Source organism: Acromyrmex echinatior, chromosome 17, assembly GCF_024713525.1.
Source record: "Acromyrmex echinatior isolate Ae372 chromosome 17, ASM2471352v2, whole genome shotgun sequence".
In the NCBI taxonomy this organism is placed as follows: domain Eukaryota; kingdom Metazoa; phylum Arthropoda; class Insecta; order Hymenoptera; family Formicidae; genus Acromyrmex; species Acromyrmex echinatior.
Window position 1 is genome coordinate 6,092,596 of NC_141868.1, and position 15,986 is coordinate 6,108,581.

Here is a 15,986-nt window from a genome sequence, read left to right on the forward strand (position 1 = left end):
TAAATGAATCTGAAGTAAATTACACGATTCGCATTTTAAAAGTCAAATTGATGATACTACATTGAAAGAAATTTTGATTATTAAATTTTAATGAATAATTATTTCAATAGTATAACGTTTATTTACGGAGAATAAATATTTGCTAAATAAAAAACGTAATAATTAAATTAATGTATTCTTGTATCAAATAAATATATGTTTACATTTATTAAATATTCAATTGATAATATTCAAATAAACATTCATTAAAATTTAGTGTATTTTTCTTTCATTATAAAAGAATACTAGGAGATAGAAATGTTTAAGTATATCATTTTATTTTTAACTGGATTTAGATAGTATAATGTTTTGTCAAAAATACTGTCTTCTTTAATGATTTTTTAAATTATTCAAATACATTTAATTTTTGCCTAATTACTTGTTTAACGACTTTGGAAGAGAAATATAATTTACATATAAATAAGTCGATATACGTCTTCATGCCCTTTATTTTTGGACTTCATTCTTGATCGAAAATTGTATACATGTTGTCAGCGAGTCTATAATGGGTTTGTCAAGATTAAATCAATCGATTCTTTTTAATCGGAATAAAATGCCTCAGATAATACAGTCTTGATCAAAAATATTAGGTACCTTATAACTTTATTATTTAAAGTTTTCCCAAGCAACGAAAAGTGTCTAAAATCAGGTCATAAGCGTTTAAAGACGACGACTTGAAGACATCTTATGTCAATTTTAGATTTTGTATTGTTTGAATTAGCTCAAAATGGTTGATTTACGGCATTTGCTGTAAATTATCCTTTGTTTCACGAGCCCTAAAAAACTATAATGTCAATAATCAACAGATGTCAAAGCAAATAAAAGAATTATAGAAAAATAAAAAAATATAAGCACCTAATATTTTTGACTAAGACTATAAATGACTCAAACATTCGTAAAAAAATCGAAATTAACGATTCAAAAAAATCCTTTTTAGATAAACTTCCATGTAAAAGACAAAATTATTCACTCGCAATTTTGGCATAACATATTGATTTCGAATCCATTAATGAATTGATTAAAATATCATGATAATATGATATGAGAATTTTTTTACGAGAGCTGAATTAAAGAATATAGTGTGATATCAGGAACATCGGAAATAAAAGGAGACGATGACTTCAATTGAATTACGTTCAATTTGAAATAGAAATTTTATCACGATTACATCTATTCTAAAATCTTTCGATCTGATCTTTCTGAAATCTTAATCGATCTAATTACGAGGCTATATACACACTTAAAATTTTTTCGGCCTAATGTGAACGCGTTATCATTTGTACAAATAACATCAGTTGCACATTAAACTGATCTTGTCAGGCGATTAGCTGACGCTTTTACTTTCCGTAATCAGAATTACCCACAATTATTTTGTACTTGTGGGATGACAATGCTGATGAATCGTCGTTTTCGTAAGCCTTATCACGTGGAAAATTTGAACAAAACAAGAGATTAAATCACATAGATGATGAATAGGCACAAGTAGACTACCTCTACACTTCCCTATTAGCTGTAAGCGATTGTCAGATAGTATCGTTCGCGAAGGTTCTGTTTGCCAAGAGAGAAGCGTGACAGACAAATAATACGTAAGAAATAGGGAAGAGTGGCACCTTTCATGTGCTACTGTTTTATGATATTTAATGTCACGCTGGCGTTTCACAAATACGATCGCGAGTTATACGTTCTTCAAACATGATGCTTCAAATGTTTCGAAAATATATATTACAATTAATAAATATAATTAGATTATTAATGCAAAAGATCTGTCAAATAAAATATGCCAAGTAAAATTGAAAACAAATTCACAGCGAAGCGAAAGTGCGTTTGAGACTTTTCTTTATCTAGATAGGAATTTTTCAATTACTTCTATTCTAATTTTATTTAAATAAAGTTTGAAGAGAAAATTCTCCTGCATCCCTCAATTTAATATTTAACTCGTAAAAATTTTGTAATGTCAATATAAATAAGTTAATGTGTCAATATAAAGAAGGCTATATTCAGATAAAGTGAGTCTGGGTATCTAATATTTTGTATAAATTTTACAATTTCCACTTCAATCTATTTATGATACTAAATTATATTGATGACAAACGTGAGAAACGCGATACATAAAGAAAAACATATACTGTAATAATTACTTGTTTTAAATATTTCAAAAGTTTGTAAAGCCGCAAATCTATCATAAGCATTAAATTTATTCAAAATATATTTTGAATCTTTAAAAATCCTTCAATCAAAATTATTAAAACAAATTCCATTTACTTATTATATAAAGTCCGCTTCTTTGATTAATTTTATACAATAATATACTCCAAAAAAATTTTTGTTTTGAGTACCTAATAATGAGCAGGGTTAAATAAGTTAACTTTTTTTTTAACTAAGTTAAAGTTAACAACTTGTAAAATTTAACTTAGTAAAGATAAAAGTTAATCCATAGTGACATTAATTGAATTAAAAGTTAAATTAATAAAAAAGGTCCCAGATAAGCCAAGTCTGTAGAAAGTAGATTTTTTAAATGTCTTCTATACACTAACTGTCAATAAAGTAACAACAGAATTAGATGTACATAATACTGTTGATAGACAGTTAGAAAAAATGTAACAAAATCTGCAAGCATCAGATAATGTCGGCAGGATCTGCTTAGTTTCTGCCAACAATTTGTCTTCACATTGTATCGACAGGCGATGTTAACAGAACTAATGCGGACGCAGTTGATGGCAGATTGCCATCATTTTCTGCTCAAACCTGCTGATAGTCTGCTAGAAGATCTGCTGATAGACTGCAGACATTTGCTATCTGAGGTAATTTAAAAGTAAAAGATTAAATTTGTTTTATTTCATGATTTTAAGTTAACTTTCTTTTTAACTAAATTAAAAAACTAAGTTAAAAAGTTAACTTTTTTAACTAACAAGGAGAGACTCACATATGTATTTTACGGATTTTGATCGGCTTTTGCGTGATTATTCTAGAACATCGAAAAATAATCTCTAAAGCGGTAAATTTCTGCGTATTTTTCAAAAAAAATAGTGATTTTAGATAATGACAACGGATCACTTTCAAACTTTTTATCCTTTGCTTAAACGTAAATGAAATATTTGGATTTATTTAAAATTAGAAAAACGTATCTCCGACAGAATGTATAAGCATATAATCCAAGTAGGGATCCGTATAACGCTTACTATCCAACTCTGATGGTAAATTAAAAAAAAAATCAAATAAGTTAATATAATAGTTACTGGTAAAATATAATTATGTAAAGTTAAAAAGTTAAGACTCTAAAATGTAACTAAATAAAGTTAAAATTAATTAACTTTTTAACTTAGCATTATCCAACCTTGATAATAATTTTTTCTAAAATTTGCAATAAGTATATTTTAAAATTATTATCAAGAAAATATTCTTTGTTAAAAATAATCGTTATTTAAAAGAAAGAAAATAAATTTTATCTGTGTTTCTTTATAATCACTTGTATTTCGTTAGGGTTTCATACCAATATCTTTTATTAATACTTCATTAAAAAGTTCATAAAATTACTTGCGAAATTTTAGATTTTCTTATGTGTTCTTTCTCAGCTATATTATACCGACATTTGTTACCATCGTATCTTCGAACAAATATTCGTACTACAGTTTCTACATATACGAGATATGACATATCTTTGACATCACAGATTTGTTGTGTGACGTATCTCGATGTATCATTAAATACTTGAAATCAGGAATTGTTATTATCTTCTATAAACGCGTAAGCAGTTGCATTTTCATGAATAGTGTACTTTTTTCTCTTCACAGTTTTATTTATCTGTTAATAAATTAATACATATCTTAAAGTTTTTTTCACACTGAATGATAGCGTCATCAGAATTTGTAGCACTTCAAAATTTTATCAAATTTTTATTAAAATTAATTTAATTGAGGGTGAATTAAAATAAAAACTTTTTGAACTGTAGAATTATACAAATAGTCTAAAATTCAAACAGCTTGATAAAAATAAGTATGATCATGAATTAAAATTCATTGAAAGCTCCTAAATTGTACTTTTTGTTGTAAACTTTATTTAAAAAATTTTTATCTTATCAAATAAAACGCCATTTTTGACATATTTCATTCCAATTTACTCAAAATCCTGACATGCTACGCAATTTCTATGTCAATGACATCGTAATCAGCGCGAAATAATCTTCGAGGTACGCATATTATGACGTTTCGCAAAGAATTTGATATGAAACTGTGTAATGAATGTACTTGTGATTATCAACAGATGAATTAAGAAAGTAACTAAAAAAATTATTAGAAGTATTTTATATTGATTTTAATATTTAGTTCTAAAAAATTGCTTTACAAAATGATAAATAAGGGCAATTTAAAATAATGAATAAAAATGCTAATAATTTATTACGTGATGATCGTCGAAAATATTCGTCGCAGATTTATTAACGTGCCTGATAAATAATATATTCATAATTCACGTACAATAATAAATTAATATGACAGGCAACTTTGGTACCATGTCTGATGCTGCAAATCTCTTATCTCTTATCATGACTGAAACTCGAGTAAATTAATGACGTAATAAAATATTGCGCGTATGACACAATTTCACGAAGGGGCATTATCTTGTAAAATTGCGACGAAATAATAGCGGTCAAACATATGTGCTTATCAACTTCCGCGTATTCGGATCATAAATTATGTGTTTACGTCAAAAATATAATAATTATTTTGCATCAAGACGTACAATCTTATTACATATGTATTCGAAATTTATCGCCGAAATTAAATATTAACAGAGAAATTTTTAGGAAAAACATACAATATTACTAAATATATTTATAGCAATTAAAAAAAATCAATACGTGTCATGATGCGATGAAAAATCCATGAAATTAAGATCCTTAACTTTTTTCAGTTTGAGAAATATAATAATTTATGTTCGTTCAATTGCTCGTTTAAATTAGCTCTATTGGAATTGTCAAAGCCTATTTTGGCCTATGTTAGCTTTTCTTCACGTTTTGTTTCAATTGTTTAAATTATCATGAAGTCTTTTTTCATACCTTTAAATCTCTCACTTTTTTTCCTCTCGCGGATTTTATCATTTTGAGAAAAGCCGAAAGCTCCCCAGCCTCTTTTCTCATAGAGGCAGATGATATCTTATCTCGAATCAGCCTCAGACTTGCTCTGGAAGTCAAGGTGCGCGACGTCGTTCCATGGTCCATGATCATTCATCTGATCGCGATCGCGCAAGGAAGCAGCTACTTGTCGATCGTCCGTCTTTCTTTCCGTAGAGACGGGAACTCCGCGAAGAAAGAAATTTCGCGAATACTTATACTGGTACTGTCTTATCCGTCAATTGACGCCGTTTTCCCGAGGGGGTAGCCCACGTTAGGGGTGGAATTCACGATAGCGACGCCGACAGGATACCACCTTGGGTGTTCACAGTTCACCAATGAACGCGGGGCGTCGCCCTCGTCAAGAACAACATCGCGGTAACTGCAGCAGCAGCACCAGGAAGCGACGGCACTGCGACGGCACGTCCACGAAGGAGAACTTCCGGCGCGCGAACACCTGCAGAACGTCCAGCGATTTAAGCGGCGACCATGGGTGAGTTTCAATATATTTAAATAATGATTATTATTGTAATATATTATCATAAATACTGTTGTATATCCTAAAAAATTAAAATTTTTCATACAACTTTTCAAAATTTTTATATTTTCAGAATTTCAGAATAATTTTATAACTTTTTAGAAAATTTTTCAAATTTTTGTTCCAAGCTCATTGGAACACTTTACAGAAATATCAAAGAAATTTATATCTTTAGAATTTTTCATATAATATTTAATTCTGGAACATTCTAAGACTTTTCATTCTGTAATTTCTGATAAAATATTATAAAATACGAAAAGATTTTTGGTATTCTTTCCTTCTTAAGAAATTATAGAATGGGACGATTTTTATGTTAACAATTTTTAATTCAATTTATTAGATTAAAAATTTAGAATAATTTAATTGAAAAGTACTTACATTTTATTCTTCTTGTTGCAGGACTCGACTTCCTGGCAGACGGAGGTGCCGACTTCGAGCATGCAATCACCGTAACAGGCAAGGATTTGTGAAAAAATTATAGATCTAATAACCCAATTTCGATCAAACGTCCAAGTGCCTATTAATCTTGCAATTTAGTCACTGCCTAAAACACAAAAATTTTTTAACAATTCGTAAAAATTATTGAGATATAAAAGAAGAATATTTAAAGATACTAGAATTTTTGCGAGATCATTCATAAGATAATCCTTAATATTGCAATTATCCTTATTGAATTCAATGTGTGTTAGGTTTTGGAAGATTCCACTACATGCTGCTGACCCTCTGCGGTCTAATTTACATGGACACGGCGATCGGTGTGACAATACTTTCGTTCGTACTCCCAGCAGCACAATGCGACCTAGAGATGGATTCCACCGCAAAGGGTTGGCTGACTGCCTCTCCAATGCTAGGTCGATATTCCTTTCATCTTTCATTTGTTATGCTAATTTTATTTATCATAAGAAGAAAGTCATCTCAATTGAGATACTTTTGCAGGTATGTTAATTGGATCGTATATATGGGGATGCCTGGCTGATACGAAGGGCAGGAAGATCGTGTTAATAGCTACACTGCTAATGGACGGCATCGTGGGCATTGTGTCTTCGTTCGTGCAATACTTCTGGGTGTTTTTGGTCTTCCGGTTTTTCAACGGCTTTGCGTAAGTATGATAGAATAGACTCTGATGAAGCCAAAAGTTAATCTTTGATTAATAGATTACGTGAGGTTGGTATGATAAACATTTACATCACAAAATTAGAATTATATTCTACGACCGAAATGGTTTAGTATCAAAGATATAAAGCTAAAGATAAAAAAAATTTCATTTTTTTTTACAAATTTCAAAAATCACTCGGGTTTTGATAAAACCCTTTCTATACATTTAATAAAGTTCATCAAAACCCGAATGATTTTCGAAATTAAAAAAAGAACATTTTTCTTTTAATACTCTGTGTTTTTGAAACTAAAACGTTTCGAAAATATAATAATCGAAAATAATCATATGAAGTTTTCGTCTTGAATTAAAATGCGAATCATTTAAAAATTTTTGAAATACTTAAAGACAAATCTATATAAAATGATTTTAATACTCAGTTAAAAGTTTTAATTATTACGCAGCGTAACCGGCGCCATGGGCATCTGCTTTCCGTATCTCGGTGAATTTCAACCCACGAAATACCGCGAACGCTGTCTCTGTTGGATGGAGATGTTCTGGACGGTCGGTGTGATAGTTCTACCGCGTAAGTACTCTTATAATCTATCTCTTAAGAGACAAGAGTTTGAGAAACTGGCATCCAAGTTGAATAATTTATAGTAATCGCCTGGCTAATCATCCCCATGGATTTCATTATCGTGAGCGACACGTTCTATTTCAAATCCTGGAATCTCTTTGTCGCGCTCTGTGCTCTGCCATCACTCATGCTTGGCTTGTGGCTGTTTACTTTTCCCGAGAGCCCAAAGTTCCTGCTGGAGTGTGGCGAAACTGATGCTGCCCTTGAGGTGTTCAAGTGGATTTACTCGCGAAACACTGGCGCTGATCCTGAAACTTATCCGGTACCATTGCTTTAATTTTCTCAATATAAAAATAATGAAAACTAATGATGTTAAACTCTCTTATGTGTATACTTTGCAAAATTAAAACATCACAAAAAATAAACACGCAAGAAAAAGTGACTTGCTTAAGTATCTAAATAATTAATTATTGTAATAGCTATAATAATAGATACAAATCTGAAAATGATTTTATTAAACTATCAAATAATTATATAAAATACTCAAATTGATTGCTAGAAATCATTCTAGAAATCAATTGCTCAAACATTCTATAAACATTTTTTATAACCTTGCTCATCATATTTGAACTTCCTACATTATTTCAATGACAAAATGTTTAAAAATAGGTATTTACCAAAATTTTATGTACTTCAGCAATTGATAATAATTAAGTGTTTGACAAATATGGAATATGTCTAATAAACATTAATGATAAAATAAATTAATTGTTACTATGTGTGACTCCAAAATACTTGATATTTTAAATTACATTAAAAATACGATTAAAAAGTGACTTTAAGTCCGTCATTTTCAATATTTAAAGAACATTTTTTGTGTTCTAAAAAAACAACAATTTTAAATTAAATATTCTACCTTATTTTTTCTTTTCTTTTTCCATTTAGGTGAAGTGCTTACAAGAGAAAGCGAAACATCAAGATAAAAGCACCAGGTCGCTGAAGCTACTCAAGCGAAAGGATCTAAAGGTTTTATTCGCGGAAATACGTGATCTGACGAGTGCGCTCTGCAAGCCGCCCTATTTACGCAATACCGCACTCGCCTGCATCATTCAATTCGGACTTACCAGTAGCTACTACACTTTGATGGTCTGGTTCCCAGAATTATTCACTAGGTAAATTTCATCATTAATCTACGCGCGTATCTTATCACTTTTCCAAGTTCTTAAACCTTTAGGAAAAAATTCTTTCGCATCATATCTACGACTAACAACAATTGATTTTAACATCTCGCATACTCTTTGAACTAACATGTCTTTGTCTTATCTCATGTGATCGTTAACATTATTATACGTAAGTTTTTATTGAATTGGTTTGATTTATGTTATAATGACTTATTCAACTTTATTAAATCACAATCAGATAATTTGAAATGTTAAATTTGAATATTTCGTTAGATACATCAGACAGCATTATTATCAATATGAATATATGTTAACGATACTCCAATTTGCTTCGCATCGCATCTTTTATATTAAATTTATACGTCACCGATTTTATTTTTATTTTTACACTAAGGACTCAATCGAAAGGGTTGAAACGTTTGTCAATTTTTCTCAAGAATAAGACTTACATCTATCTTTGGATTATTTATTTTTCGTTGTAGCCTATATATATTATACTTTGTAATTCTGGAAAAAGAGAATTTTTTTAGAACCTGATAGTTGTAAATTTGAAAGTACAAACAATATTTTGTTCCATTAAAAATAAATTTCTTTTTATATATTTTTTTGTTTCCTTTATTTCTTGCGCCGATAATTTCATTTAAACTCTCACTAGTCATTTTCTTACCTTTCTATATTCTTAGCTCCATCTTCTTTACTTCACGATTATGTAATTGCCATATTTCAGTAATAATCCACATAATCTTTGTATTGTTTTCAAGGTTCGAGCAGTTCGAGCACGCGAATCCTGGCGAGACGACATCGGTTTGTATAGTATCCGCCTTGTCAGATAATACGACCTTCTTCGACCCTTACGGATGCGACACGATAATTGCGCCTTCCGTCTATTTGCACACCGTATACATTGGCCTCGCGTGTATCCCTGGTTCGATCATCCTACCCCTTTTCGTGCACAAACTGGGCGCAAAGTTCTTTCTCAGTAAGTGATGGCATATCTTAAATAACTTGAAATACCTTTAAAAAAAAATGAAAAAAAAAAAAAACAAAATGGAAGGATATGATAATTATCTAGATATAATTATATAGATACAATGAAATTCCAGTTATCATAACAAAACTAAATTAAATTCGAATAACTAAAGACTTAGATCTTTAAACATTCAATCAGATTTATTTTCATAATATCAAAATGACACAACTAAAAAAATTAAGTTTTCCAAAAAGGAGAAAAATTATTTTTTAACAGAAAATTGAAAAATAATAAAATAATATCTTCAAATAGCTTCAAATAAATGTATTCTTAACATGATCAACTGTTATTTTTGTTTCATGACTTTTAAAAAAACTTCTTTTAGTTGTCATTATTTTGACAATTTTTTAAAAACCATTAATTGACATTTTGACGATTTTTTTATAAAGTTAAGTGTTCATTGCTGATAACTGATGGAGTAATATTTATCTAGCTCATTATATAACTTGAAAATCATGTTTTTTTACTTGTGTTTACTTGTGTCACTTTTGAAGTAAAAGATAACGATATATAATCAAACTTCAATTACATTCTAATAGAACTATACAAGATACTTGTACTTTCAGTCTTTTCGCTGGTGGTCTCCGGCGCAGTGACGGTTGGTTTCTACTACGTAGTGAACTCGATGCAGAACCTGGTGCTTTCGTGCGTGTTCGAGGCTCTCACGTCCCTCGGTATCTCTCTAGTCTACTGCGTGATCGTTGACATGTTCCCGACGAATCTTAGGTGAGCGAAATACAATTCAAGTTTCTGAACTTTTTTGATTTAAGATTCATTAATCCGATATCATATAACACATTACAGAGTGATGGCCGCAGCTCTATCTCTGACGATGGGTCGTTTGGGCGCCTTAGTTGGCAACTTGGTGTTCGGTTATCTGATCGATTTAGCCTGCGTAATTCCCATCATACTGTTCGCCGCGTTTCTCTTCGGTAAAAAAATTTTCCCAGTAAAATTTAAATCTGTAAGATTTTGAATTTGTGAGATAAGTGATATTCGGTTTGAATCAATGCATACAAAATGTAGGAAACATACATTTAATCCACTCAAATGTAGTGATATAACTCGATTGATTTTCAGCTTGCGGTTTCTTCTCGTTTTTACTGCCAAGAACTGGGAAAGATACGCTGGATTAGTAGAGAGAGAATTTTCTTGCATTTCGTTCGAACGACTTGAAGAAACTGTGCCTTGGACCACTCTCTCTCTCTCTCTCTTCTCTCGCGTTTCTCATTTATTAATAAATTTATCTACTAAAAAAAATAAGCTTATATATTTATACCTCGCATCTAAAGCTTGAACCAGGAAGTCGAGAACTGTTGTATACTGTTGTAAAATTCTTTAATATAATTGATCTTAGTTCCTCACTGTATCTAAATATTATAATATATAAACAATAAATCGTATTGAAGAATTTTACAATAGTTCCAAAGCTGCTATTTCTGCTGAATGCATCTGATTAATAATCTTCTGAAAATGTCTGAAGATAAACTACAAAATCACTGAAATTTGCCAATTCATGTACCATTTCATTGTCAAAAGTTGATTATATTAAGATCACTGCATTGAGATAAAAAAAACAGAGCAAATAAATAATAATTTTAACAATAAATATTTAAGAAAAGGATTTAATAAAAGATAATAATAAGTAATTTTTTATGATTATCTTTGAAAACAATAACTTCTGATATCATATTTTTAAATAATCGTTGAAAAAATAATTTATTAAACTTATCACGTATCTATGTGCGCGTCCATCTATGTGTGTATAATATTACAATAACGCAAGTAAATTTAAAGATGATCGGTTTTTATAGAGTTCGCATGATTTAAAAATTTATGTGATTAAAAGTAAGAAACTGATAATGTACGAAACTGATATAATTACTGATAATATATATTAATTTCATGATTTATTAGTTTCGTAGACATGCATAATAAATGTTTAATAATATTCGATTTTTATTTAAACTGATTTTAATGTTATCATCCAAGTTTGATTATTAATAGAGATAATAAAATTGAAAAAAAAAATTGTAATTTTTAGCAACATATAAGATAATATAGTATTAAAAATATGCGACTTATTTATACAACATTTATACAATAAAAAAATCACGAATTTAATAATTATTATCGAAATATTTATCTTGATAATCGCAAATTTTTATTAATTGCCGATAATGTTATCGTTCTTCAATTATATAAAAAACTAAGCATCTCTATCGATAGTTGAAGCTTCAAATCTTCAATCGATGACGGATACGTGTCCTTTCGATGCCAGGAAAATTCTGAAATCTAGCGTGAAAAATGTATTTGGGTCATTTTGACCCAGAAGGACCACGACAGATTAAAAAGCAAAGTTTGTAACGATATCAAGTATTTTTTATTGATGAATGTCTTCTTATAAACAGTTTACTTATACATAAATATAATTGACTATAAGAAATAGATTTTCATATGTTTGGATGAAATTTGGAGGTAACCAATTGGTCCTTATGAATCTTTTTTTTTTGTGATAAAATTTTTATACAGGATATTTCAGAAATAATTGACCAAACTCTTCGGAAACGGTTCCTTCTTTATAAATATTTCTTATTTAAATTGTATATGTATTTATGTCGGACGGCATGCCACGCTTCATTTTCATTGTACTTACTTATGGGAACATCTTAAGACCTTCGTGTATGATACTTCTGTTGCTACTGTGGAAGTACTCCAAAATCGTATTATCGCTGCGTGTGAAAAAATACGAAATACTCTGAGAATTTTTGAACGTCTTCGACATTCCATTCGATGTCAATGCAAAGCATACATCGATGTGAAAGGAAATCATTTCCAGCAATTTCTGCACTGAAAATAAACATTTATTAAAAAACGCGAAATTTGTTTCATATAATCAAATTATTTAATCCAATACATGTAACTAAATATGTGTAATCTATAACAAAGTAAATCTGTATAACAAATCGAACTAATCAAGACTTTTTATAAATCAAAGAACTGGAAAGGATATGGGCACTAGGAGTCAAGCGCAGATGTCGCGTAAATAATATATCTATGAAGTGTGAAACTTTTTTATTCACTAAAACGCGCTTTGACTTTTTCCAGTTCTTTGATAACAAAGTAATTACTATTATAAACAAATCACTATTTAAACCAACAAAATTAAGAGTCAGTGAAAACATATACAGATACTGTAATGTAGGAAATAAGATGATTACGATGATGGAATGTTTGGTGAGCCAATATTTATGGACAACAGTTCAGGAGAGAATCACAAATCGCACTTCACGCTTCGCCGTCCCATACATGCTCCATCTTACAACTCTGCTCTTACTCTACTAACCTTCCTTTATCTTTTCCTTCTTGCGCGAGCGCGCTGATACTCTAGCGCATATCGTCATAGTCGGAAACGTGCGAACAAAATAAAAATTTATAAACGAAACATATACTTTTCTTACATTCGGCCATTCTGCACAATCATGCGTCCCGACGCCAGCTGTTAACTTAATGTTACACAAAACGGTTTCTATCAAATTCACACAAAAACAACAAAAGAAACGAAAAATACTTTTTATCGTGTTTGCTATGATCGCTTAAACTCACTTACCATTAGTCGACTTAACATTATAAAAATAAAATCGACTGCTTATAACTGACGTCTTACAAATAAAATTGACGACTTATAATTAACGTCTTACAAATAAAATTGATTACTTATAATTAATGTCTTACAAATAAAATTCATTACTTATATTGAATCATCTAAAAAGTATTCGCGGTTTTTGTCACTAGATGGTGTTGATCAACACTATCTAGTGACAAAAAACCGCGGATACTTTTTAGATGACCCAATAATTAACTGTATTCCAAGGTTTAACATACTCAGCACAGGTAGAAGTACTTACAGGTCCTTGGTGAGATCCGCTTTTAGTCACATCATATGTGTCGTTAGGCTTAATCTTCTCAATTTGATATGATCCTAAATATCTCGTTCGTAATTTTCGGCCTAATTGTGTTCGTTTGATTGCTATTAGGTCTTCCACCTGATATTTTGTAGCCTTCTTACGTCTAAGATTATATGTCTTACAATTCTCCGATTGCACTTTCAGAATTTGTCCTTTCGCTCTAGCTCTAATTTCGTTACGCTCTTCCTCAAATTTCGATCGAAATTCTTGTTCTATTACTTCGCGTAGTTTCAGATCAGTTTCGTCGCGCATCTTTACGCCAAATAGTAAATCGAAAGGCGTCGCATTTACGCTACGATTGAACGTGGAGTTTAATATACGTTGCAATTTATCTACATATTTGTATCATTTAACAGGCTCTTCGATTGATAATTTGGAGAGTATCGATATGATTGCTCTATTCAAACGTTCCACTTGTTCATTTGCCCTTGGCAATCCCGTGGTAACTGTCACGTGTTCAATTCCTTCATTCTGACAATACTCCTTGAACTTTTGGGAGGTAAAAGCTGCGCCTCTATCCGTCACGGTTTGTTTCGGACTCCCGAATATTTGTTTTTGAATGTCTAACTGACTTGTAACCTCGCGAGTTGTGATAGATTTAGTCGGATATAACCATACAAATTTAGTAAAACTATAATAGCGAGAGTATGATTGTAGTTTTTATTAGTGGTATCTAACGGCCCTAAATGATCGGCGTGATATGCGTGTAATGGCACATCAGATTTGGGAATGGGATATAAATATCCTTCCTGCCTACCCTCTTTGCGATTCGTCAATATACACTGCACGAAACTGGCAATGTGTCGTTCTACTTTATTCCTTAAATCGCGTATAAAATACTCCTGACGAATACGCTCTTCGATACGTTTGAACGCCATATGTCCTTTCTCGTGAATCGTTCGAATTGCATCTAATTCTAGTGTTCTGGGAATAACGAGTAAATCTCTACCATCTTGAAATTTATATAATAAATCGCCGCTTATGTGATAATTCTTATACGATTTGTCTTTGACAATTTTTTTTATCGCTTGAATTTCTTCATCGCTTGCTTGTTGACTCCTAATCTGTGGTATAATTGGACTTTTCGCTATTATCATAACCGGATGTCGACTCAAAACATCAACGTGTTTCATACGGGTTCGCGGTCTGTGCTTTATGATGTAATCATAATCCTCTAACACTAAAGCCTATCTCACAATACGTGTACTTAATTCTTTTTTGCTCATGGTTCGCTGAAAAGCCGCACAATCAGTAATTATTTTAAATTGAATTCCTAACAGATACACTCGGAATTTTTTAAATGCCTCTACTATCGCAAATACCTCCAATACGTAACTGCAGAAGTACAGCTCCATGAGTTTATACTTGCGTCCGTATGTACTTCCATTTCGCGAATGATATATTGGGTTGTTCGGAAAGTAATTTCGTTTTTTTTTTTTGTGAAAATGAAAGACAATTTTCGTATAATGAATAAATTTAACCTCTCACCGATCTCACATGTTGTTATTCGCCAGTTTGCATCAACTAATGCCTTTATCGTGTCTTTAGCTTCAACCGGCCTTCCAGAACGTGGTGCATCTTCGACATCAAAATTGTCGGATCGAAATTTTGCAAACCAGTTCTGGCACTGGCGTACTGTCAACACATCTTCTCCATGCACATCGGTTAATTTCTTTCTGGCTTGAACAGCCATTCTTACCTTTTCAATAGTAAAAAAGTAAAATATGACGAAAATGCTGCTTATTGCTCTCCATATTTAAAAGGGCACCAATCAAAAACTACTGCGTAGATTCAATTGAACTTTTTCACACACAAGCCTTGCTATATCAGCTGTCAAAACATATAATGATTATGCGGCTTAAGTGTGAAGTTGGGTTCGAAAAAATACAATTAAATCCTCTGTCGGGAAAAAACGAAATTACTTTCCGAACAACCCAATATTTTCAGTACTGAGTTAAAATCGTCTTCAATTGTATAACGCGTTTCGACCCTTATCGTCAAAATTAAGATAATAAGATTGATCTTTCCAACATGTCGCTCAACGGTCTTGTGATTATAGAATACGAAGGTATAAACTTTCTGAAGTAACCCGTTAATACAAGAAAGCTTTGAACATCTTTTAATTCTTTCGGCTCTGGGTAATCTATCATGGCTTTGACTTTCTCTTGGGAATAAATTTTGCCCCCTTCTATTATATGACCTAGAAACTCGATGGTTCTTTTCACGAATTGACACTTTTTAAAATTAATTTGTAAAATCGTAGTCGCTAACAGTTTTTAATACGATTCGCAAGCGTTCCAACGCTTCTTGTTCGTTTGCTGTCGGCACGATCAAGTCATCCACGTAAAGCAATACTATATTTTGTCTAATCAAATCCCAGAAAGCAGCATTAATATATCTTTGGAAAACCCTCGGCGAATTACATAATCCAAAAGGGACTTTCAAGAATTGAT

At 31.1% G+C, this 15,986-nt stretch overlaps 2 protein-coding genes across 8 annotated transcripts in view; one reads left to right on the forward strand and one right to left on the reverse strand.

Moving 5' to 3' along the window:
- The first annotated feature begins 5,496 nt into the window (after positions 1 to 5,496).
- LOC105145347 (synaptic vesicle glycoprotein 2B) lies at positions 5,497 to 10,828 on the forward strand. The gene is made up of 11 exons (XM_011054830.2): positions 5,497 to 5,639; positions 6,084 to 6,140; positions 6,374 to 6,535; positions 6,621 to 6,783; positions 7,242 to 7,363; positions 7,438 to 7,676; positions 8,300 to 8,526; positions 9,297 to 9,514; positions 10,132 to 10,291; positions 10,370 to 10,497; positions 10,646 to 10,828. Exons 1-11 carry the CDS (start codon positions 5,636 to 5,638, stop codon positions 10,699 to 10,701), a joined length of 1,536 nt encoding a protein of 511 aa, XP_011053132.2. The 5' UTR covers positions 5,497 to 5,635; the 3' UTR covers positions 10,702 to 10,828.
- Positions 7,533 to 15,986, reverse strand: part of LOC105145343 (26S proteasome non-ATPase regulatory subunit 1-like) — a 121,097-nt gene continuing 112,643 nt past the window's right edge. For 3 of the 7 annotated variants that reach the window (XR_015547920.1, XM_087415049.1, XM_087415052.1), the window contains 2 exons: positions 12,222 to 12,415; positions 10,960 to 11,860 (listed from right to left, as the gene is read on the reverse strand). Coding sequence is in view for 3 of the 7 variants with exons in the window: in XM_087415049.1 (XP_087271175.1) it covers positions 12,222 to 12,415 (194 nt within the window). In the remaining 4 variants the exon portion in view is untranslated. Of the gene's footprint in view, positions 7,669 to 8,905; positions 9,043 to 9,202; positions 9,550 to 10,094; positions 10,287 to 10,367; positions 10,528 to 10,600; positions 11,861 to 12,221; positions 12,416 to 12,786; positions 13,403 to 15,986 lie in introns of those variants that run through there. The other 4 variants (XR_015547923.1, XR_015547922.1, XR_015547921.1 and 1 more) reach the window with 4 other exon arrangements.